The sequence below is a fragment of the Petaurus breviceps genome, unplaced genomic scaffold, assembly GCF_028583685.1.
Source record: "Petaurus breviceps papuanus isolate PSGF00001 unplaced genomic scaffold, PetGlider_PUasm1.0 90686, whole genome shotgun sequence".
Lineage (NCBI taxonomy): Eukaryota > Metazoa > Chordata > Mammalia > Diprotodontia > Petauridae > Petaurus > Petaurus breviceps.
Window position 1 is genome coordinate 9,605,483 of NW_027187309.1, and position 25,874 is coordinate 9,631,356.

At 37.7% G+C, this 25,874-nt stretch overlaps 1 protein-coding gene across 3 annotated transcripts in view; it reads left to right on the plus strand.

Moving 5' to 3' along the window:
• Positions 1-25,874, plus strand: part of MCPH1 (microcephalin 1) — a 389,489-nt gene that overhangs the window by 23,756 nt on the left and 339,859 nt on the right. For all 3 annotated transcript variants that reach the window (XM_069065409.1, XM_069065408.1, XM_069065410.1), the window contains 3 exons: positions 21,449-21,536; positions 22,831-22,945; positions 25,332-25,472. In XM_069065409.1, coding sequence (XP_068921510.1) covers positions 22,840-22,945; positions 25,332-25,472 — 247 coding nt within the window. In that variant the 5' untranslated portion in view covers positions 21,449-21,536; positions 22,831-22,839. The remainder of the gene's footprint in view (positions 1-21,448; positions 21,537-22,830; positions 22,946-25,331; positions 25,473-25,874) is intronic.

Below are 25,874 nucleotides of genomic sequence, written 5' to 3' on the forward strand. Positions count from 1 at the left end.
CAAAGTCCTTAACTTTATTCTAGTTTTGTTGTTTAAGTAAGAAAATAATATAATAAACATTTTAGACTTTTAAAAGAGATTCTAGAATGTGGTATTTAAAAAATACAACATATACACTCATTTGCACATGTACACGCACACGTATATATGCATATGTGTACACATATGTGTACACACATCTATAAATGCACACATATATACATGCACATACACACACCACACCCACACACACCCATATACTTACTTGGATTGGTATAAAGTTTACTAGAGGCAGGTAGTTGGTGCAGTGGATAGAATCCCTGGCCTAGAGTCAAGGGAGACTTATCTTCCTGAGTTCAAAGCTGGCCTTGTCCACTTACTATCTGTGTTACCCTGGGCAAGTCACTTAACCCTATCTGCCTCAGTTTCCTCATCTGTAAAATGAAATGTGAAATTACTCCAATATCTTTCTCCAGAAAACCCTACACAGGGTCACCAACAGTTAAACACGACTGAAATGATTGGACAACAACAATAAGACGTAGCTCTCATAGTCGGGAAGACCTGGATTGGAATCCCAAGTTACTTATCAGCCTCATGGCCCTGGATAGGGGACATAACTTCTCAGCCTCAGTTTTCCTTACTGTAGCGGCAAGCACCCCAAGCGTCCTCAGGGTTTGCAGCTACCACAGGTTCTTGGATCTGCTTTGCTAAAGGAAAGCAACTCAAAATGGGTTAACAAGCTTACTTTAATCAGTCAGACATATATCGTTTACCTTGTTCAGGAGAAAAGGTCAGCACCCTGAATCTCAAAGTATACAGGCATAATTATCAAGACAGAAACATCAAGTAGACGGATTTCCAAACTGCCCAACCATTACATCCATACCCAGTCAACATCTGGGTTTCCACATTCTGGGTTTTTCAAAGCCGGGGGACTGTCAACAACGGCTTCCCAGAATTCAGATCAAATCACAGAACACTTCTAAAGTGAGTCCCAAAAACAAAGCTACACATCAGGGCTTATATAGCCTTCTCCTGGCTCAGAGAATGTAACAACCTTATTGACCCACTGGCCAATCAAAAAGTATCTACTGAAAAACCAGCCTCCCACCCCAGGCTCCAGGTGCATGTTAGCCTAGGGGCAGGGAAGATCTTTAAATCTGCATTTCCATTACATTCGGCCCCAAGATCTTTCATGCCCATAGCACAGACAATTTACTTTTGAATTAGCACTGAACATTCCTTAGGTCACATTTTTAAAGTACAGAACTAAAGTTACCAAAGTGGCCATGGGCCTTAAACAAACACAAAGTACAAAGCATTATCACTTCAGTTCCAAACAAGAGTTTAAATAAAGTTCTGGGGGGAGGGGAGTGTCCTTCCCCTCACACGGCTCCAGCCCCAGCTTCCAAGCACAGAGAGGGGGCTGGGCAACAAAACCAACAAGGTGGGGTCCCTGGGGATCCAAGGCACTTCATCCCACCCACCATAGTCACAAGTCCATCCTCCCCCTGGGTCCCAAACTGTGGGATGCAGCCAGGAAACACATTCAGTGCCCCTGCTTTGCTGCTCAGTTCTTATCTTTTCCTGTGGCTGAATTCTGAACTCCTGGGCTCCATCTCCTCCCGCAGGCGGCAGCCGCTCCTGGCTTCTGCCCAGGTCCCGATGCAGGCAGCTCACTTTCCTGCTCTCAGCTCAGCGAAGTCCGCATGCAGGCCATTCTTCTCTCCTGCTCCACAGCTCCACAGAATCACAGCTACCACAACTGGGAAACAAACAATTATCCCAGTCCCCATACTTTCCTTTTACTCTGCAGATCCTGCTGCCATTTTGTAGCAGCAAGCACCCCAAGCGTCCTCAGGGTTTGCTGCCCATACAGGTTCTTGGATCTGCTTTGCTAAAGGAAAGCAACTCAAAATGGGTTAACAAGCTTACTTTAATCAGTCAGACATATATCGTTTACCTTGTTCAGGAGAAAAGGTCAGCACCCTGAATCTCAAAGTATACAGGCATAATTATCAAGACAGAAACATCAAGTAGACAGATTTCCAAACTGCCCAACCATTACATCCATACCCAGTCAACATCTGGGTTTCCACATTCTGGGTTTTTCAAAGCCGGGGGACTCTCAACAACGGCTTCCCAGAATTCAGATCAAATCACAGAACACTTCTAAAGTGAGTCCCAAAAACAAAGCTACACATCAGGGCTTATATAGCCTTCTCCTGGCTCAGAGAATGTAACAACCTTATTGACCCACTGGCCAATCAAAAAGTATCTACTGAAAAACCAGCCTCCCACCCCAGGCTCTAGGTGCACGTTAGCCTAGGGGCAGGGAAGATCTTTAAATCTGCATTTCCATTACACTTACCTAGAAAATAGCACTAATAAAAGATACTTTACAGGATTTCTGAAGGAAAAAATTAAATAACATATTATAAAGTTCTTTGTGAACATTAAAAGTTCATTATAAATGTAAATCTGCTAAAATAATGATGTTTACATATAAATATAGATATATTCTCACATGCCATATCATAATATAATGTTATATTAGAAATTTTTAAAATTAATTTGTTTCCTTTTAGTTTACAGGATTCAATTCCACAATTCCTTGAATTTCACATTTTGTCCCCCTCCCTCGCATCCCCCCCATGGCGGCTTATAGTCAAGTATAGGATCTGTAAATACTTTCACATTATACATTGGTCAGGTTATAAGGACGGATTGTACCAGCTGGAATGAAAAATCATAAAGAGGACATAAAACCAAATAAGAGAATGAAAAAGATCAGGTATTTTGCTTCCACCTGGATATAAACTCAGTTCTTTCTAGTTCTTTCTCTGGATGCACATTTTCCCTCCATCATGCATCTTTTGGGATTGACTTATATCACTGCATTGCTGAGAAGAGTCCAGTCTATCAAAGTTGGTCATCACACATATGTTGTGTCTGTAATTTTGTACAAATTTCTCCTGGTTCTACTCTTCTCACTCGGCATCAGTTCTTTTAAGCCTCTCCAGGTAAATATGAAGACTGCCTGCTCCTCGTTTCTTATAGCAATACAATAATATTCCATAACATGCATATACCACAACTTGTTCAGCCATTCCCCAATTGATGGGCACCCCCTTAATTTCCAATTCTTTGCCACCACAAAAAGAGCTGCTGTATAATAACAAAAATTATACATTTTTGTACATATGGGTCTTTGTCCCATTTCTATGATCTCTTTGGGATATAACCCTAGGAGTGGTATTGCTGGATCAAAGGGTATGAAAGTATTTATAGCCCTTTGGGCATAATTCCAGATTGCTCTCCAGAAAGGCTGGATCAGTTCACAACTCCACCAACAATGCATTAGTGTTCCAGTTTGCCCACATCCTCTCCAGCATTTGTCATTTTCCTGTGTTGTCATCTTAGCCAATCTGACTGGTGAGATGTGGTACCTCAGAGTTGTTTTGATTTGCATTTCTCTAATCAATAGTGAATTGGAGCATTTCTTCATGTGCTTATAGATAGCTTTAATTTCTTTCTCTGAAAACTGCCTGTTCATATCCTTTGACTATTTATCAATTGGGAAATGACTTGTATTCTTATAAATTTGACTCAATTCTCTGTGTATTTTAGAAATGAGTCCTTTGTCAGAGACATAGGTTGTAAAGATTCTTTCCCAATTTCCCACCTCCCTCTTAATCTTGGTTACATTGGCTTTGTTTGTACAGAAGCTTTTCAATTTCATGTAGTCAAAATTATCCATTTTACATTTTATAATGTTCTCTAATTCTTGTTTAGTCATAAAGTCTTAACCTCTCCACAAGTCTGATAGGTAAACTATTCCTTGTTTTAGGAGACTGCTTACAGTATCAACCTTTATACCTAGATCATGAACCCATTGAGACTTGATTTTGGTATATGGTGTTAGATAATGGTCTATGCCCAGTTTCTGCCATACTATATTCCAGTTTTCCCAGCAGTTTTTGTCAAATAGTGAGTTCTTATCCCCAAAACCAGGGTCTGGAGGTTTATCAAACAATAAATTACTATAGTCATTGACTTCTGAATCTCGTGTGCCTAATCTGTTCCATTGACCCACTCCTCTATTCCTCAGCCAGTACCAAGTAGTTTTGATGACTGCTGCTTTATAGTACAGATTGAAATCTGGTAAAGCTAGTCCACCTTCCCTAGCATTTCTTTTCATTAATTCCCTTGATGTTCTGGACCGTTTATTCTTCCAAATGAATTTTGTTACTATTTTTTCTAGCTCTATAAAGTAGTTTTTTGGTAAATTAATTGGTATGGCACTAAATATATAATTTAATTTAGGTAAAATTGTCATTTTTATTATATTAGCTCGACCCAGCCATGAGCAATTGATATTTTTCCAATTAGTTAAATCTGACTTTATTTGTGTGAAAAGTGTTTTGTAGTTATGATCATACAGGTCCTGGGTTTGTTTTGGTAGGTAGATTCCCAAATATTTTATAATGTCTACATTAACTTTAAATGGGATTTCTCTTTCTCTTTCTGTTGAATTTCATTGGAAATATATAGGAATGCCGAGGATTTATGTGGGTTTATTTTATATCCTGCAACTTTGCCAAGTTTATTTATTGTCTCAAGCAGTTTTTTACTTTTTTCTCTAGGATTCTCTAAGTATATCATCATATCATCTGCAAAGAGTGATAGCTTGGTCTTTTCTTTGTCTAACTTGATTCCTTTGATTTTTTTTTCTTCTCTAATTGCTATTGCTAACATTTCTAGTACCAGATTGAATAAGAGGGGTGATAGTGGACACCCTTGACCATCTTGCATTTTTGTAGAAAAGTAGTGAAATGTCTTTAACTTAAATCACCAAATAATGTTATTATTTTTTGAATAAGGTGTTCATAAATGTTTGAGTTACTCTTATGAAAATGAAGATTGGGGTAGTTCTGAAAATGTAGTCGAGACTGTGTAATTATGCAGTAGAATACTGGCATTGAAATCAGAACCTCAGTTCAAATTTAGAGCACCTGTGTGACTATGCATAAATCACTTAACACCTTTGGGCCTCAATTTCCTTGTCTGTAGGAGGATAGTGTTTGACCTTTTTCAGTTGTTTTTCATTTGTGTCTGACTCTTCCTTAGCCTGTTTGAGGTTTTCTTGAAAAAGATCCTAGAGTGGTTTGATATTTCCTTCTCCACCTCATTTTACAGATGAGGAAACTGAGGCAAACAGGGTTAAATATATTGTATTTGCAATAACCCTAGCCCAGAATTACACAGCTACTAAATGTCTGAGATCAGGTTTGAACTCAAGATGAGTCTTCTGACTCTAGACCTAGCACTCTATCCAGTATGATACCAAGCTGCCCAGTATAGGATTAGAGGGGTTTTTTGAATCACTCAACAAGCATTTAATTAGTACTCACTTTGTGTCAAGCACTTTGCTAAATACTGGGGATACAAAAAGAGGCAAAAATACTGCCCTTGTTCTCAAAGAGCTTGACTTCTAATGGGGTAGACAACATGGAAGTAGTGAACAAGATATGTGCAGACTTAAAGGAAGATGTTATCAGAGGGAAGCTGAGTGGAGAAAATAAGGGGGCAGAGCTTTCCAGGCATTAATATTTAAAGCTAGGAAAATCAATTAGTCTAACCATTAAAAAAAAACACCTTTGTTCTTTTACTGATTATCTGACTTGAGGCCAATCTTTTTTTTTCCCAAGCCTCTGCTTCAAAGTTTTTTTTTTCTATGTAATTTTATTTATTTTTAATTTTCAGCATTCATTTCCACAAGATTTTGACCAACAAATTTTCTCCCCATCTTTCCCCTACACCCCCCCCCAAGATAGGGAGCCTACTGAATATACCTTCCCCCAATCTGCTCTCTCTTATATCCTCTCCCATCCCCGCTCTAACTTACTTTTTCTTCCTTCCTTCCTTCCTTCCTTCCTTCCTTCCTTCCTTCCTTCCTTTCTTTCTTCCTTCCTTCCTTCCTTCCTTCCTTCCTTCCTTCCTTCCTTCCTTCCTTCCTTCCTTCCTTCCTTCCTTCCTTCCTATCTTTATTTCTTTTTTGCTTTTTGGAGCAAAGAAGGCAGGGCAATCAGGGTTAAGTGACTCGCCCAAGGTCACATGGTCAGTACTTGTTAACTGTCTGAGCCCAGATTTGAACTTAGGTTCTCTCAACTCCAGGGCTGGTACTCTAGTCACTGTGCCACCCAGTGCTCCCCCCCAACTTTCTAGTAGGGCAAGGTGGATTTCTGTACCCCAGTGCCTGTACATCTTTCTTCCCAATAACATGTAAAAAGCAATCTTTTTTTAACATTTGTTTTTAAAACTTTGATTTCCAGATTCTTTCCCTTCTTCCCTCTTTACCTTCCCCTACTGAGAAGATAAGCAATTTAGTATAAGTTGTACATGTTGGTAGCAACAAGCGCCCTACCATATCCAGGATGGCTGCTAGCACAAGTTCTTAGATCTGCTTTTCTAAAGGAAAGCAATTCAAAATGGGTTAACAATCTCACTTTAATCAAACATATATCACTTACCTAATTCAGGGGGAAAAAGTCAGCACCATGAACTGCAGAGACTACAAACAGAAGTTACAAGCAGACAAAAAAAAATACAGACAGAGAAACAGACCAGCAGACAGGGCTTCCAGCTGTCTGACCATTACATCCACACCTAGTTAGTTACCAGAGAGGGAACTACTGACATCTGGGTTTTCAAAGCCAGGGGCTCAACAGCTGCCCAGAGTCTCATCTGGCCAAATCACACAACTTCCCAAACTGAGTCCCAAAGCAAAATCTCACATCAGGGTATATAGAGCCTTCTCCATGGTCTGAGAATGTCACAACCCTCTTGATCCACTGCCCAATCACAAAGTATCTCCTGAAAAACAAGCCTCCTGCCACAGGCTCCAAGTGACCATGTTCATCCTCTTAGAGGGCAAAGTGTATTTTCAAATCAGGGAAGGTTATCCAATTCACTTAACCCTATCAAGGGTCAGGGAAGATCTTTACATTCCCCTTACCATTATACGTGTAGTTACACAAAACGTTTCCATAGGAGTTATATTGTGAAAGACTTTATTTCTCTCCATCCTATCCCTCCCCCCACTTAATAGTTTTTCTACTTTGACCCTGTCCCTGTTCAGAAGTGTGTGCTTCTAACTACCCTCTCCCCCAGTATGCCCTTTCTTCTATCATTCCCACTCTTATCTCCTTCTCCCCTAATTTCCTGTAGGGTAAGATACCCAAATGAGTGTGTATGTTATTCTGTCCTTAAGGCAAATTCAATGAGAGTATGGTTGACCCATTCCCTTTCACCTTCCTACTCTTTTCCTCCATTGTAACAGTTTTCTGTTGCTTCTTTTATATGAGATAATTTACCCTATTCTATCTCCCCCTTTCTCCTTTCATTGTATTCCTCTCTCACCCCTTAATTTTATTTTTTAGATATTATCCCTTCCTATTCAACTGATCCTGTGCCCCCTATGTATACATGTACACACATACACACACTCACATATGTATTTATACATACATAACACTCTTCTATACATATATATGTATGTATACATATGTATATACATATATATGTATGTATACATATGTATATACATATATATTCCCTTCAACTATCCTCAAAATGAGAAAACTCAATTTTTTTTTTGTTCTGAGTTACAATGATCATTTTTCCACGTAGGTATGTAAATAGTTCAACTTTAAAAAGTTTATTATGATGTCTTTTTCCTGTTTACCTTTTCATACTTCTCTTGCTTCTTGTATTTGGAAGTCAAATTTTCTGTTCAGCTCTGGTTTTTCATCAAGAACACTTGAAAATGGGGCGGCTAGGTGGCACAGTGAGTAAAAGCACCAGCCTAGTGTCAGGAGGACCCGAGTTCCGTTCCGGCTTCAGACACTTAACACCCACACACACAAAAAAAACTAGCCATGTAACCTTGGGCAAGTTACTCAACCCCAATTGCCCTCCAAAAAGGCAAAAAAAAAAAAAAAAGAATACTTGAAAGTCCTCCATTTCATTGAATGACCATATTTTCCCCTGAAGCATTCTACTCAGTTTTGCTGTGTAGGTGAATCTTGGTTTTAATCCTAGATCCTGTGAGCTCCAGATTATATTCCAACCCCTTCTGTCCCTTAGTGTAGCTGTTAGGTCTTGTGTTATCCTGATTGTGTTTCTACCATACTCTAATTGTTTCTTTTTGACAGCTTGTAATATTTTCTCCTTGACCTGGGAACTCTGGAATTTGGCTAAGATATTCGATCTAGGAGTTTTTTGGGGGGGATCCTTTTCAATTGGCAATTGGTGGGGGTGGAGTCAAGATGGTGGAGTAGAAGCAGGACCTTCCCCAATCTATGTGAAAAAGGGACCCTGAACAAACTTTGGAGCTGCAGAACCCACAAAATGACACAGAGAAGCTAACCTCCCGCTGAGGACAGCCCGGCAGGCTGGCATGAATTGGCCAGCACAGTGCTCTGGGAGCCAACCCAGCCCCACCCAGAGCTTTAGCCCGAGGGTGGGCCTGACCAGCCATGGGCTTGAGGGACTCCAGATTAGCAGCAGCTGTGGCCCTTTCCAGATTTATCAACACAGAGATGTGAAGGACAAAGTGAGGGGTCAGTGCAGTCTGGATTTTGGGACCCAGTAAGTGGGAGTGCCTGGCTTTTGCCCCCAGGGAGAGAAGCCATTGAGACACAGCACAGCCAGCCAGCGCCACATAGCAGCTTTAGCTCCTAGCCTGCAGAATGTAGGGGGACCAAGCACCAGTCTGAGGGGTAATCACTCTTGCTTTAACCTTCTTGGATCTGAATTGCAGTCTGGGGTGGAGGTCTTGGGGTGTGTGTCCAGCTTGCCAGAGTGTGTGGAGACTTTAGAGAGGGCACCCATCTAATACCTCCTGCAGCTGAGAAAACCCCAGCATTTGGGACAAAAGCTCCCCTGTCTGGTGGCAGAGTCCTGCTGTGGCAAAAAGCACAGGGGTCAAGTGACTGAGGGGTGACATGACCAGGCAAAGGAAACAAAGCAGACAGAAGATTCCAACATTACACTCCTATTTTGGGGACAAAAAGGAGCAAAGAATGGAACAGGAGAAAGACAGTGAAGTCAGAACTCCTGCACCAAAAGCTCCAAAGGAAAATATGAGCTGGTTATAGGCCATAGAGGACCTTAAGAAGCAGATAAGAGAAGTGGAGGAAAACTTGGGAAGAGAAATGAGAACAATGCAAGAAAATTACAAAATAAGAATCAACAGCCTGACTGAGGAAAATAACACTTTAAAAAACAGACTTACTCAAGTGGCAAAAGAGGCTCAAAAAGGTAATGAGGAGAAGAATGCCTTAAAAAGTCAAATTTGCCAGATGGAAAAAGAATCTCAAAAGCTCACTGAGGAGAATCATTGCTTCAGAATTAGATTGGAGCAAATGGAAGCTAATGACTTTATGAGAAATCAAGATGCTGTTAAACAGATCCAAACAAATGAAAGAATAGAAGGCAATGTGAACTATCTCATGGGAAAAACCACTGGCCTGGAAAATAGATCCAGGAGAGATAATTTAAAAATTATTGGACTGCCTAAAAGGCATGATCAAAGGAAGAACCTAGAAATCATCGTCCAGGAAGTTCTCAAAGAAAACTGCCGTGATGTTTTAGAGCCAGAGGGCAAAATAGAGGTTAAAGAATCCACTGATCACCTCCTGAAAAAGATCCCAAAAAGAAAAGTCCTAGGAATATTATAGCCAGGTTGTGGAATTCCCAGATTAAGGAGAGAATACTACAAACAGCCAGGAAGAAACAATTTGAATATTGTGGAAACACAATCAGGATAACCCAGGATCTGGCAGCTTCTACACTGAGGGATCGAAGGGCTTGGAATATGATATTCCGGAGGGCAAAGGAGCTGGGATTAAAACCAAGAGTCACCTACCCAGCAAAACTGAGTATCATGTTTCAGGGGAAAATATGGTCATTCAGTGCAATAGAGGACTTTCAAGCATTCTTAATGAAAAAACCAGAGTTGAACAGAAAATTTGACATTTAGATACAAGAAGCAAGAGAAGCATGAGAAGGTAAACAGGGAAAAGAAATCATAAGGAAATTATCAGAGTTGAACTATTAACTTTCCTACATGGAAAAACAATAATTGCAACGTTATGAAACTTTTCTCAGCAGTTGAAGGGATTAGAAATATATCTATATATCTATATCTGTATCTATATATGAGGGTATATGGGCATATGAATACATATGAGAATGTGTGTATGTATGTTTACAGGTATACATAGATAGATGGCACAGAACCAATTTAACAGGAACAGATGATACTTAAAAGGTGAAATTAACAGGTGAGAGAGGAATATAATGAGAAGAGATGGGGAGAGACAGAATCGGGTAAACGATCTCATATAGAAGAGGCAAGGGAAAATGGTTACAATGGAGGGTAAGAATAGGAAGGCAAAAGGGAGTGGGTCAACCTTATTCCCATTGAATTTGGCTTGAGGAGGGAATGAAATACACACTAAATCAGGTATCTGACCCTACAGGAGAGTAGCAGGGGGAAGGAGATTAGAGGGGGGATGATGGAAGGGAGGGCAGGCTGGGGGGGGGGAGGGAAGTTGGAAGCACCCACTTTTGAAAAGGGACGGGATCAAAGGAGGGAGAGAAATATAGTCAGTCTTTTTCAATATATCTACTATGTTATTGTTTTGCATTAGCCACACATGTACTACCTATACTAAACTGTTTATCTTCCTAGTAAGGGTGGGTGATAAGGGAGGAAGGGAATGAATCTGGAATTCAAAGTTTTAAAATCAAATATTTATATGTACATATATATATGTGTGTGTGTATGTATATATATATGTATATATATATATATATACACACACACACACTGTTATTAATACTATTTTACATGTAATTGGGAAATAAGATATACAGGCACTGGGGCATAGAGATCCACTGGAAAAGTCGAAAGGGGTATGGGAGAAAATATGGAAGAGACCAGATTGGAGGAGGGGATATCCTGTGGGACTGCTATTTTGGGGCGGTGGGTAGGGGAAAAACGGGGAGAAAATTTGTAACTCAAAATCTGGCGGAAATGAATGATATAAATCAGAAGTTAATAAAGCATTTGAAAAAAAAAAGAACATATATACCTTGGAAATATTGGACATATGCTTCTTGGAACAAAACTTGAAGCAATGGTATTCTAGGTCAGGAAAGCACTATACAGAGATATAGCACAGCTTTTCTGCTTATTGTCATGAGGTCTCCCAGTAGGTAGGTCTTGTGGGCTAAGATGGATTTAGGAAAGAATGAATCTTGGTTTTAACCTTACTCAAATGAATTATGTAGTCTAAAAAAGCAAAAACCTATAGAAGGAATATACAGTAAAATAATTTATTAACCAGACTGTTGGTTGCATTTTCTAAAATATCTATTTCCCTACTTTCTTTTGTTTTGTGAAGATAATTTAATCCTTTGTGTCACTTTAGCCTCAGAGCCCACTGATGTGGGACTCTCTTTTCATTGGTGGAGAGGTTCAGTCTCTTCAGGCTTTTCTGGCTTTCATATTCGAGACAGGGGGTGGATACCAACTCCTCTCATGTCAGCTTCTTCCCAAGATTATTTTATCCCCTCATCAACTTGAAGAGGGGTTGGCATTTTCCATGTTCTCTCTTGAATATGGAAGTCAGAAGAGCCCCAAGACCCAAGAGACTCCATACAGGTGCTGGGATTTCATCTCCACCAAAGAGGAGAGTGTTTCACAGCGATGAGCTCTGGGGATTGGGTTACGTTTGATTTAGAACTCTCAGTCTTGTGGTGCCTGTAAGGTGTAGGTATCCTGAAAAGTACTTCTAAAAATGATATTGTAATATAGGTACTTATAGAAGGTAGAAAGATTTAATTTGAATCTATATCAACTTTGGAATAAATACAATTGTCTTAGTAAAAAAAAAAAAGGCAATTCGTGAATTCTTTCCATTTCTATTTTGCCCTTTGGTCCTAGAATATCAGGGCAATTTTCCTTGAGAATTTCTTGAAAGATGATTTCTAGGTTCTTTTTTTTTTATCTTGGCTTTCAGGTAGTTCAATAATTTTTAAATTATCTCTCCTGGATTCATTTTCCAGGTCAGTGATTTTTCCATTGAGATATTTCACAGTGCCTTCTACTTTTTCATTTATTTGAATCCAATTTATAGTATCTTGATTTCTCATAAAATCATTAGCTTCCATTTGCTCCAATCTGATTTTGAAGGAATTATTCTCTTCAGTGAGTTTTTGAAATTCCTTTTCCATCTGGGCAGTTTGGCTTTTTAAGGTATTCTTCTCCTCATAGGCTTTTTGGGCCTCTTTTGCCATTTGAGTTAGTCCATTTTTTAAGGTGTTATTTTCTTCAGTATTTTGGGGGGTCTCCTTTAGCAGGCTGTTGATTCACTTTTCATGATTTTCTTGCATCATTTTCATTTCTATTCCTAATTTTTCCTCCACTTCTCTTACTTGATTTTCAAAGTCCTTCTTGAATTCCTCCATGGCCTGTAACCCATTCATACTTTTCTTGGAAGCTTTTGATGCAGGGTTTTTGCCTTTGTTGGCTTCTTCTGGTTCCATGTTTTGATCCTTTTTGTCCCCAAAAAAGGATTCTATAGTCTGATTGTGCTTCCTCTGTTTGCTTATCTTGCCAGCCAATTACTTGACTTTTGAGCTTTTTACCAGTGTAGAACTCTGCTTCCAGAGTGAAGAGAGCTGTGTCCCAGATTGCTGGGGTTTTTGCAAATGTTGTCAGAGCTATTGAGGGGGCACCCTCTCTACAGATACCCCAAGCTCTGGCACCCTGGCCACACATCCCAGGACCACCACCCAAGACTGAAATCCAGATCCAAGCAGGTCAAAGAAAGAGCAATTACCCTCTAAATGGTTACTTGGTCCCCCTAGGATGTGCAGCTCAGGAGCTCCTGAGGCAGCCATGTGGCAGAAGCTGCAGCCGCTTTGCCTCTATCACCTCTAGCCTCGGGGGCAGGGGCCAGACTGTGCTCTTCTTTCACCCAGTTCCAACAGAGTTCCCCAGTGGTCTTTTACTTTCTCTTTTGTGTTTGTGGGTTGAGAAGTCTGGAAACCACTACAGCTACTGGTGATTCACTCTCCTGAAGTCTGCTCTGGCCAGTCTGGGCCACTGGTCAGGGATGCTCCAGATCACAGACTGTGTCTCTCACGCAGGAATGTGCTCAGCTCCCTATTTGATGTGATAGACCCTTTCTGTTGACCTGCAAGGCTGCCTTCAGCGAGAGATTTGTTTGTCTCTGTCACTTTGTGAGTTCTGTAGCTCTAAAATTTGTTTAGAGTCATTTTTTTTTTTACTGGTATTGGAGGTGGTTGGAGGGGGAGCCAAGCCAAGTTCCTGCTTCTACAATGCCATCTTGTCTCTTCCCCAGGCCAATCTTTTTTATATACTCTGCTCATTTCCCCTACGTTAAAAATGGCATATCAACCATTTCTTATGAAACTATGGGGAATAGGGAAGTTTGTTTTAATATACTTTCTTTTCTTTTTTTTTTTTTTAAAGCAATTGGGGTTAAGTAACTTGCTCAAGGTTACACGGCCAGGTGTTTCTGGGTGGGTGTTAAGTGTCTGAGCCTGAATTCGATCCCCCAGGTCATCCCAACACTGGGGCCGGTGCTCTTAAACTTGCTGTGTTACCTGGCCACCCCAATATACTTTCTAATAGACAGTAACAGAAAATATTAAAAGTTTTCAGCAGTCTTGGGTGGTAACTATCAATATATCATATATATATGTATATATACATATATATATATATATATATATTTGAATATTTGATTTTAAAACTTTCAATTCCAGATTCATTCCCTCCCCCCCAGTCTGCCCTCCCTTCCATCATCCCCCCTCACATCCCCTTCCCCGCCTATTCTCCTGGAGGGTGAGCCCCTATTTAGTGTGTATTTCCCTCCCTCCTCAAGCCAGATTCAGTAGGAATAAGATTGACCCATTCCCTTTTGCCTTTATCAATACATTTTTGAGTATGATTTTCTTTCATTGTAAATTCCAATGTTCATTTGAAAGCAGAACATAAAATGTTCTGTTGTCCTTTAAAGATTTAAGTAGTAATATCCAGAAAATTGTCAGCATTTGTGCAGTGTGGTTGTAGCTGCCATGTAATAACAATGTAGCCAAAGCTGTGGCTTCAATCTTTTTATGTATTGGTTTTATTGTATTTTCAATACCCCTAGCCAGTTAGCAAGCAAGTATGCAGTGTTCATGAGGAAGACTAGGGAAGATAATGTGATTGGATTAGTGTAAATTCATTTCTACTACTAGAAAAATGACTCTGAGCACATTCCTGATAGGTGGTATTTATTTATGTTATTTTCACATGCAAAAATAGCCCATTGTCATATTAGGCAACTATTATATCATTTAAATTTGTAGTACAAAAGGTACCCTACCCCCACTTTTGTTTCTTTCTTATCTTCCTCAACCTCATCCTGCCTACCACTTCCTCTGTGCCCTCTAGAATCCCCAGTCTATAGTGAATGAACTTCCCTTCATTCTACCTCTCTTGGTCTCACTCTCTCCCCTCTACTAATCCATGATAACACTAGCTAGCCTGTGTATCACTGGCCATCCTTTCTGGTACTTGTGTAGTTGTTTTTCAGTGTATGACTGACTCTTCATGACTCCATTTGGGGTTTTCTTGGCCAAGATACTAGAGTGGTTTGCCACTTTTCTTCTCCAGCTCATTTTACAGATGAGGAACAAAGGCAGTTAGGGTTAAGTGACTTGCCCAGGATCCCACAGCCAGTAAGAAGCTGAGGCCATATTTGAATTCAAGTCCTCCTGATTCCAGGCCTGGTGCTCTGCATCACCTAGCTGCTCTCAGTCCCTGTCCCTTCCTTTATACCTTGTCACAAACTTCTGGAAGGAGTGTTAGAATATACTTTGTTCCCCATTGCCATTTCTGGACTCTTCTTTTACCATCAATTTCGTCCCAACCTATGTGTCCCACTGTAATGGACATTATTCCCCCTTCCACTCTCTTCAGTCCACCCAAACTGTCCTTGTTTTTGCTACCGTACACATGCCTTCCTATTTCTCAGTTCTGTGCCATTAAACTGGCTATTCCCCATGCTGGGAATGTTCTTTCTTCTTCTGCCTTTTCCTTCAAGTTGTAATTCAAATACTTTATACATGAATAATTTCCTGAGCCCCCAACTACTATTACCGTCCTTCCCAAACCACCTTGTATATTTAACTACTTAGGATTTGTTCTTTTTATATTTATTCTGTATGTACTTTATTTTGCTTATTTATTTTTAGCATTCATTAAGATTTCCTTTTTGATTTCCAAATTCTATCCCTCCTTCCTGCACCTTTACCATCCACTGAGGAGGCAAGCAATATGATAACAATAACTTTATATACTTTTACATGGAACCACCTCCCCCATTAGAATGTAAGCTCTTTGCATGTAAGAATTGTTTTGTTATTTGCAGCTCCAAGGCCTGCACATAGTAGGTGCTTAATAAATGTTTGTTGATTGATCAGTTACTAGACTCCAAACTCCTTAAGGATAGGAACTGTCTTGTGCATCTTTATGTTCTCCGAATTCTTAACCCAGTGCCTTGGATGTAGTAGAAAGTAATTTAATTACATTGTAAAGGAATTAGCTAGTTCTCTGTCTAGTAATCCTCTCAGCTATTTCAAGTGAAAGAAGTATACCATGATGTGACCCTATTCCTCTGTATCTCCCAAATACCTCCTCCAGCCATCCTCCTCTGCCATGGTGTCATATCCTACTGTGACAAACACATAATATTTGTTTTGGCAAAGTACCCTGGGCTATAATTTATAAGCAATAAAGCCCAACACTGGGGGAATTGTGGAGAAACAGGTATATTCATATATTACTAGTGGATTTTCAAACTTGTATAATATTTTTGGAGAGCAATTACACAGTGAAAATTAGAAGTAATGTTTGATCTAAAAATTCAGTAGTTGCTTAGATGCCTTGAAGGTGTTACCAAGAACAACAAAAAGAGCTATTTAGTCAGTGATTTTCATAGTAACATCATACCACTGTGAAAAATTGGATGCACCTTAAATGTCCAAAAATGGAGGCACAATTAAATTGTGATAAATAATGCATTGGACTACTATAATCTCACTTTGACTATAAAATATGAAGACTATGAAGAAATATGGAAAGAATTTTTTAAAAAATCATGAAAATCAATGATAGCAGAACTAGAATAACAGGTTACACATTAAGACTTTATAAGAGGAAAAGTTAATGACAATGTAAATGGATGAAGAAAGAATCTTGATGTGAACTTAGATTGAGAGACTGAAAAGTTATACTTGATGCCTTTAAATTATTCATTCATAATGTAAAAATTGCTAAACTGTTTAATTGGTTATGTTGATATCCAATAGTGTGTTGTTGTTTTATGCTTTTTGGAGGGGCAGTTGAGGTTAAGTGACTTGCCCAGTGTCACACAGCTAGTAAGTATTAAGTGTCTGAACTCGGATTTGAACTCAGGTCCTCCTGACTCCAGGGCCTGTGCTCAATTCACTGCGCCACCTAGCTGCTCCCAATAGTGTGTTCTTAATGAGAAACAGTTTCAAAAAATAAAATAACTTTATAAATCTGTTCACTGTGGAGAAGAAAATTGATAATGAAAGGATCCTTTATGTAAATCCTGGTTATAACATTATTACAGGGTGGCTCCAATATAGTTTTAAGTTATCAGTACTCACAAAGTATTTATTGAATACCTGTTGTATGTGTTTAAAGATGGGTGAGATTTAGACAGGGTGCAATTTATGTAGGGGAAACAGTGTCAGCAAAGGCATGTTTGTGTTATTTTTGAGCAACCAGAGTGGTTCAGTTTGTTTGGAAGAGTTGTACGTGGAGAAAATAGAAAATTGAAGAGGTATAGCTAGAGGCCAGGTTGTGGAGGACCTTGAATCTTGTATCCATTTGGAAAAATTTTTGAGTAGCTGGTTGTTGAATACAGAATTGCCCCAGGAAGATCAGTATGGCAGTGGTTTCTGTGACAGTATAAATGGAATATCAGATAGGAAGAGAATTAGTTTTCAAAGCCAAACTTCAACCCCACCCTAAGTGTGGTTTTCTTTTCTTTCACTTTCTACTAAGGTTGCATTTTGAAGATCTTGGGTTTCTCAGCCTCATCTCTATTGCTGCTACCAATCTATGCCTACCATGAATGTTCCCTCTAGTTTACCAGAGGCAGAAAATGAGGTAAAATAAGAGAAACTCACAGAACACAGTAAAATCGGGTTATAGGAACCTGGTATTTTTGTATAGCATTTTAAGAATTGCCAAAGTTCTTTTGACATAAATCATTTAATATGTGGTACAGTGGGAAATACACTGATTTTGGAATCTTAAGCACTTGGATGCAGATACTGCCTTGAATACTTTGAGTGATCCTGGACAAGTCATTTAATATCCTTGGTCCTCAATTTCCTCATCTGTAACATGAGGGTGTTGGAGCAGGGGTAGGAAACCTGCAGCCTTGAGGCCACATGTGGCCCCCTAGGTCCTCAAGTTAAGCCCTTTGACTGAATTCAAACTTCACAGAGCAAATCCCCTTAATAAAAGGATTTGTTCCATAAAACTTGGACTCATTCAAAAGGTGGCATCCAAGGACCTAGAAGGCCACATGAAACCTTGAGGCAGCAGGTTCCCCACCCCTGGACTAAAGGATCCCTTCCAACTCTAGATCTATGATCCTGTGTCCAACCCCATGAAATACTACTATAGGTCTATATATAGGTATACTATAGGTATATATACGTACATACCCATGTATGTATTATAGGTATTATCCCTATTTTTTCAGATGAGGAAACTGGAACTAGAAAAATCAAGTGACATATTCTTGGCTATAACTAGTGTCAAAGGAGGGATTCAAATAACAGTCTCTCCCAATTCCAAATCCAGCACTCTTTGTTAGCCTCCCTAAAGAGGTCTGATAATATTTTCCCAATATACTTGTTAATACAGCTTATAACTGGCCATCACAGTTTCTCAGACTAACTAATTGATTAGTCTTCATGTCTTGTTATAGCCTTTCAGTATGACAAATAGCCTTTTTTTTTGGGGGGGGGGGGGGATCCTAGCATATGTCTCTTTTTGATCCTAAGTAACCTGACTCCCAGTTCCTGGCCCTTCCCAGTTACATAACTGGGCCAGATAGATAACAGCTGGTTAGATGCACTTTCCCGGGGTCATTTAGTCCATGTTAACAACCAATAAGGAAAGGGTTTATCCAAAGCTATTTATACCAGTTTACATACACAGTGAAGCAGCTGGGTGTTGCAGTGGATATAATGCTGGTCCTGAAGTCAGGAAGACTCATCTTCCTGAGTTCAGATCTGGCCTCAGACACTTATTAACTGTGTCACCTTAGGCAAGTCACTTAATCCTGTTTGCCTCAGTTTCTCATCTGTAAAATGAACTGGAGAAGATAATGGCAGACTATTCTAGTATCTTTTCCAAGAAAACCCCAAATGGGGTCACAAAGAGTTTGACACGACTGAAATAACTGAACAACAGTTATTTAATAATAAACCCATTTACTATCAACAGTAAGGAAAAGATCATTTCTTCGCAGATGGATGGGAGAGAGACCATCAACAGGAGGAATAGTTAGGAGGCCTATAATAATTTAAGCTTGAGATGACAAGAGTCTAGATCAGAGAGGCAATGGAAATGAAAAGAGATTATATGTGAGAGATTTTGCAAAGAGAGAGCTGATAGAACTTGGTGATTTCATGTTTGGGGAAAGGAAGTAATCAAGGATATTACTAGGATTTTGATTTTTGAAGAATATTATTATATTATTAAGAGAAATAGAAGAGTTCAGAGGGAACTTGTGTTTAGTGAAAGAGAGTTTAGGTTTTGATGTGTCTAGTTGGTTGCATACCCTTATTTAAATAATGAATACTACTGAATACCCTTACTTACATAAGGAGTACCACTGGGTTGCAAATTACCTGAGTCTGTTGCTGCATTTACACCTCTACCAGTTCAAACTACTAATCTTGAAATAAATATATATGTATATATTTGTAATATGCATATATGTGTAATATATTACTTGAGATGACTGCATGGCTGTCAAATTATAATTATGTTTCAAGGAAATATTTTAAATGACATATATAGTGATAGTGACTAGGCCTGTGATTTCGGTGGTTTAGGGAGTTCCTAGATAAGGACAGTCTCTACCAACTCAAGCCATCACTCTCTTTGCATTTTGTATTCTTAGAGAGTTGCCCAGAGCATTAGTTCTCAAACTTTTTTGTCTCAGGACATCTTTTAATTTCTTAGAAATTATTGAAGACTCAAAAGGCTTTTGTTAATGTGGATTATGTCTGTTGCTCTCTACCACTCTTGACATTAAAACAGATAAAAAAATTTAATGTTTAATTCATTAAAAAATAACTGATAAAACCTATTCATGTAAACTTAAATTTTTGTGGAGAAATAACTGTATTTTCCAAAACAAAAAAAACATTTAGTGACAGGAATGACATTGTTTTACATTTTTTGAAATCTCATGAATGGAGAAGCCAGGTGGTGTAGTGGAAAGAGTGCTGCCGTGGAGGCAGGAAGCCTGAGTTCATGCCTTACCTCGGACACTTACTGTCTATGTGATCCTGGGCAAGTCACTTAACCACGTGTGTCTTATTTTCCTCATCTGTAAAATGAACCAGAAGATGAAATGACACACCGTTCCAGTGTTTTTGCCAACTTTCAAGGAGAGTTGGACATGACTGAATGACTGAACAACAAATAATAGAACACAGTTGCATTTTCATATCTGTTTCTGCATTACATCTTTTGCACTGTGTTGTTTTGGTTGAATTATGTGAAGAAGATTTAGCCTCACACAAGTATAGTTGAAAAGGGAGGAATATTTAAATAGTCTTTTCAAATAATTTCTTTTCTTCTTCTTTGATACTATACTAAAACTTTATAAATGGGTTTTTTTTTTAAAGCTTAGTTGCAATGTGGGGTCTGAAACCATATCAGTGAATTTTTGATTCACTATTCCATGTCAGTGAATTTTGATTCACTATTCTCTATTGGTCTATCTTCTACTTTTTGCCTTGGTAGTTTGATTGGTATAACACTTTGAGTGGATCTTTTATCCAGGCATGATTTTGTAATATCATGCATTGGTCATTTGGAAAATATTGGTTTGTTGAGTTATGGAGATCTTCCAAATATTGACACATTTCATTATACAGTATTTATATTGCCTCTATCTCATCATAAAAATCTTTAAGTTTTGGGAATGATAGATACAAGGTTTCCAAAAATCTGATTTTCATTTGAAAGCTTGAATGTTACTGTTAGCAACTAATACTGTCAGCTATTTTACTTGATATGACAGGTCCTTTTCATTTGTTTCTGAGAAAATATGTGCCAGATACCCAAGTCTAAATAATCTTAGGTGGTAAGTCATTCTTTCAAGTAAAAATTGTATTCCATGAAAAAAGTGGCTCCTTCAGCTCACAACTCAGACAATTGCACAAGGACTTTCATCATGCAAAAACTGAAACTAAGGCTTAATACAATTAATCATTTTTATTGCTTCATCAAGGATATTAAGTAAAACTGGTATTTTTTTTTTTAATTTGAGTGTCTGTTGGTAAAGAATGCAACGATAACTCATAGTTTGGTTATTACCTTTTTCATGCAATTACCTGATTCGTGCAAAGGCACTGTTTTACCCACCATTTTGCACCATCGGTGTAAATGTCAACACAGTTGTTTAAGGATAAACCAAGTGATCCAAGTGAAATTATTTGACTGTCTTCATATTTCAGCACCATTTGTGTTTATTGCCAAGCATTCACATAACACATCATCTTTGTGATTATTTGGTGCTGATACTGGGTGAATACAAGCAAATGTCAAGTCCAGCCATGTCTGTAGAATCTTCCGTTTGTTAGGCAAAAGTACAATTTTATAGTCAAGATTTTAACTCTTTCTTCATGTTTGCACCAAAATCTTTAATTCAGAGGTCATGTGGCCCTCTGGAAAACGCCTCTGTACAATTGTTAAGAGAATGAGAATGAAAAAGGCAAACAATATCTTAGTTTTATTATGAAATTAATTTTGACCTCACACACCCCCTGGGTCCCTGGGACATTTAAGGGTCCTCAGACAACACTTTGAGAACTTGTAGCCTAGAACTGAGAATTTCAGTGACTTGTCACACAGCCAGTACGTGTCAGAGCTGAGATTTATTTAAACCCAGTTTTTCCCGATTTGGGGGCTTTCTATCCATGCTGCCTTGTTTATATTGCTTTAATTGTTATAGTTGTGATTTGAACACTTTGAATGTAATAGGAATTCATTTTCATTGAAGGGTAATAATGAGTTATAAAATTTATTATACAGATGCAGGTTAACTGGTGTACGTGTTGATGAGTCTTTATTTCCTGCAGTCAACACTAATGAAGGATTACCAAGTCTAATTAAAAAAAAGGTGAGTATATAACAATATGTAAGTTGAATGTGCATACTTCTTGTAATTGTGAACATACCTATTTTACATTTTATACTCACAGAGAACATATTTAGATATGATTTAAATTCACTTGAAGTTATTCTGTATATTTTATTTTTGATCTCATGCTGATTTGAGCCAGAGGCTGGAGGGTGTTAACAACGTTGAAGATAAAGTGATTAAGAGAAAACTAGTATCAGTAGGTATTGCGGCAGATAGTGCACAGAGATCTTTTATTTCTCTAGGGTGTTTTTTGTTTATTTGTTTTGCATTTTGGTAACATTACTTTGGTAACATTCCTTTTAAATTGGAGATCCTGATCCAGGATGGGAAGGGACTATTCAATAAGTCTCCATTCTAATCTCTGAACTCTATTAAAAAAAAATAGGGAACAGGAACTTTTTGCCAATAAAAGGCACAGTAGTGGTACTTACAGAATTCTCTTTTAGAAGAAAGTCACCATATCTCCCTTATATTTATTTCACTTTAAGTCAAAGCTCTTTGGTTTAAGGTTACCCCACTCCCATATCCTTCAGCTAATTGTGATGAAGAAGGCTCTTTTACACTTAAACGTTGCTGTGAATTGGCAACATCTTCTCTTTACCAATGCTTAGTTTTTGCCTTGTGTGTCTTTCCTTATGTCACAAAACACTCTCCTCTGCCAACGTTTCTGTAGGTTAAAGGATGGCTCTGAATAGGAAGGAGAGAGAGAGGGTGACTTTATTTCAATACAGTATAAAATATACAGGATATTATGAGGAGTTTCACAGAAAGGATAAAATTTAATTTCTGTTCTATAAGAAGATAGGATCTAATGGGAAATGTGAAAATAGCACAAGTTGAAAAAGGGTAGCAACAATATATAAAAAAGTGATTGGAAAAAATCATACCATCTCCTATCTATAAGAAGGTGATTTTAGGAGTAGTGGTAAAAGATAGTATGCAAATGTGTCCATTCTTATGGTTTTTATAATTAATGATATCCTTCCTATGAAAAGCTAATGCAATCCTTATGTCTTATGTTTATTCTTCAAAAAATTATCTGCTTAATTCAATAATATACATAATCATCATAGTCAAATGTAACACAACATGGACCATATAAAGTTTTTTTTTTAATATAAGGGAGTACCTATAGTTATCTTTTCATTCAGAATTACTACAGCAAATAACATGCTTGCTTTAGAAACATAAATATATGTAAAAGGGTTATTTTCCATATTAACCAGGTATTATATAAAAATGGTAGTTAATATTATCCTATTTTTTACAGCGAAAGTGCATGCAACCAAAAGATTTTATTCCTCGAACACCAGAAAATGATAGAAGACTTCAAAAGAAAATTGAGAAAATGGCTAATGAGCTGAATAGTCAAAAAACAGCCATAGGTAAATTGTTTCATAATATGCTGCCCTTTGTATTTGAAGTTGATTCAAACCCACTGTCAGTAGAGTGTATCCCAATTGAATTCTATCCCTGGGTACCAAAATAGCTGTTATGTATGGTTGTTGAGCCATTTTTAGTGATGTTTGAAAGATTCATGTGGAATTGAAGAGGAATCACACTATAAGAAAAGGAATAGAGGCTTCCACCTATAAACCCGAGAACTTGAGTTTATTTCTTGGGAATATTCTAGAATAGATCATTAAAGAAATGCTTAAAGAACATATAGAAAGGGAAATGGTGATTACAAAAAAAAAAGCCAATATGACTTCATCAAGAAATGGTCATGCCAGACTAACCTTATTTCCATTTTTCATGATTGCTTAACTAGTAGATCAAGAGAATATGTATAGATCTAGTTTACCTAGAATTCAGCAATGTATTTGATAGGGTATATTAAGAGATAGCTAAGTGGAATGGTGGATATAGTCCTGAACTTGAAGTCAGGAAATACGAGGTCAGATCCTGCCTCACACACACACTAACAGTGTGACCTTGGACAAATCACTTCACTTCTCTCAGCCTCAGTTTTATGAAGCACTTTGCAAAACTTAAACCATGGTATAAATGTTAACTATTATTGTTATTGTTATCATCTCATTTATTATAGTGGAGAAGATGGAGAGAAGAAAAGGTAATTGTCCAGTTTCCAAAAATGCTTATTAATGGTTGTCGCAAAGTTTTTGGGGAAAAAAAATTTAGACAATAATAGGAAATAATATGCTTATAACAAAATAAAATAATGTAAAGAGGATTTTCTGATAAAATTTTAACAGTCAAAATATTAAAAACTGCAAGTGTTAGTGATACTTTGCTCTTCTCAACATGTTAAAACATAGTGCCAAAAATATAATACTGTATCATAAATTCAATATGAGTTTTTTCATACAGTGTTCTTTTTATGGAGGAAACAATTCTTAAAGCATTATACGTGTTGATGTTTTTCCATCAACTTCAATCTTCATTCACACTTTTGTGTGATGAATTTTCATTCATCCAAACTAAAAAGTTTTGGAGCCGAAAGCCTATAAAAGTACTATAAAGTTTAGAGCTTATAAAGTTTTGGACTATTAGGTTTAGAGCTGGAAGGGACTAGAGAGACAATCTAGATCAACTCCTTCATTTTATAGTTAAAGAAACAAAGGCCCAGATAAGTAAACTGAATTCACATAGGTCAAAAGTAGTAGAGAAAGGGATCTGATTCTCAGACTCCAAATCCAATTTCCTTCTACTTTACCATGTTACCCAGACCTGTTATAAGCTTATAATTAGCATATAGCATAATTAGAGATAATCAGAAAATTTAAGAAGTATAAATTTTTGACAGATGAAGGAATTAATGCCTACAGCTGTTAAGTGACTGAAGCTAATTGAAAGAATGAGGGCTAGATGATAGCTAGGTTTCTTGCTTTCAAATCTAAGGATTTAAAAAAAAATATTTAGCTGCCTCACTTTTCTTTTTCCTCTTCCCACCTCACCAGCTGCCTTCTCTTTTTCCATTTCCCATTGTCTAATTTGCTGATTTTTAATTTCAGATTTTGTCCATGTGTCATTGTGTGGGAAATGCAGCTAAACATTGAAAAGTCTGATTATTATGTAATGATGTATTGCTGGGAAACAATTACCAGCAGATTATTAGATTGCTTTTGTATTAACTGTTAATGTCCAATGTGATGATTAAGAATTTAGTTGTGGCTAATGTCCTAAATGGAGGTTATTACATTTTTAAAAATAACTTTTCAGGGATGGCTAGGTGGTGCAGTGAGTAAAGTGCCTGCCCAGAGTCAGGAGGACCCGAGTTCGGTTCTGGCCTCAGACACTTAACACCCACACAAAAAAAACTAGCTGTGTAACCTTGGGCAAGTTACTTAACCCCAACTGCCCTCCAAAAAGGCAAAAAAAACCCCAAAAACTTTTGAGTCTGACATAAAATCTGACAAAGTGGAGGAGGTGAGATATGAGACACTCAAAACTAGGAAGCTCAAGAAGTACTGATCTTGAGCAAAAATTTGTGATTTAACAGAAAATGGCATAAATATAATGAGAAACTTAAGGAATTCATTAATTTAGTGGGGGATATCTATAGATAGCAGTATAGTCAGAGGTTGTGGATAGGGATTATGCAGGAGAAGTTATGCAGGAAATAACAAATGTAGTAAATTAAAGACAGTAAAAAAAAATTGCCATGAACGAATTGGTATGAATAGAGGAGAGAACCTAATTTTTAAGAAATATTTACCTGTATCAGTTATACATCCTTGAATGATACCATATTCTTTAAGTGTGAAGGTGTCTAAAATAGAAAGTTTATCAATTTGATTTTTTTTCCAGATAATGATATACCAATTCTATTGTTTGAAGCTGATGGTTCATTGATATATAGCCCCACAGCTAAAATTAAAGATCAGTGTAATGCAATGGAAAAGAGATTGCAGGAAATGAAAGATAAAAGGGAAAATCTTTCTCCTACATGTAAGTAATTTCATCTTTATACCTTTAAGAGATTTGGGGTGAAGCCCTCTAGTATCATTCTGACTATGGTTCGTTGGTACTTGAACTCCTTTTTGGATGCTTACAGAATTTTGTCTTTGACATGGAAGTTCTGGATTTTGGCTAACATGTTCCTGGATTTTTGTTGTTTTTTGTTTTTAGGAGGTTCTCAGTGGATTTTTCAGTTTTCATTTAACCCTGGTTTTTTCTAATAGATCTCAGCAGTTTTTATGATTTATTGAAATATATTCAGACTTTTTATTATAGTTCTTAAGGAGTCTAATTTTTAAAAATTGTCTCTCGACCTATTTTCAAGGCCAAATCATTTTTCATAGGTGATACCTTATGTTTTTCTCTATTTTTTCAGCCCTTTAATTGTCTTCT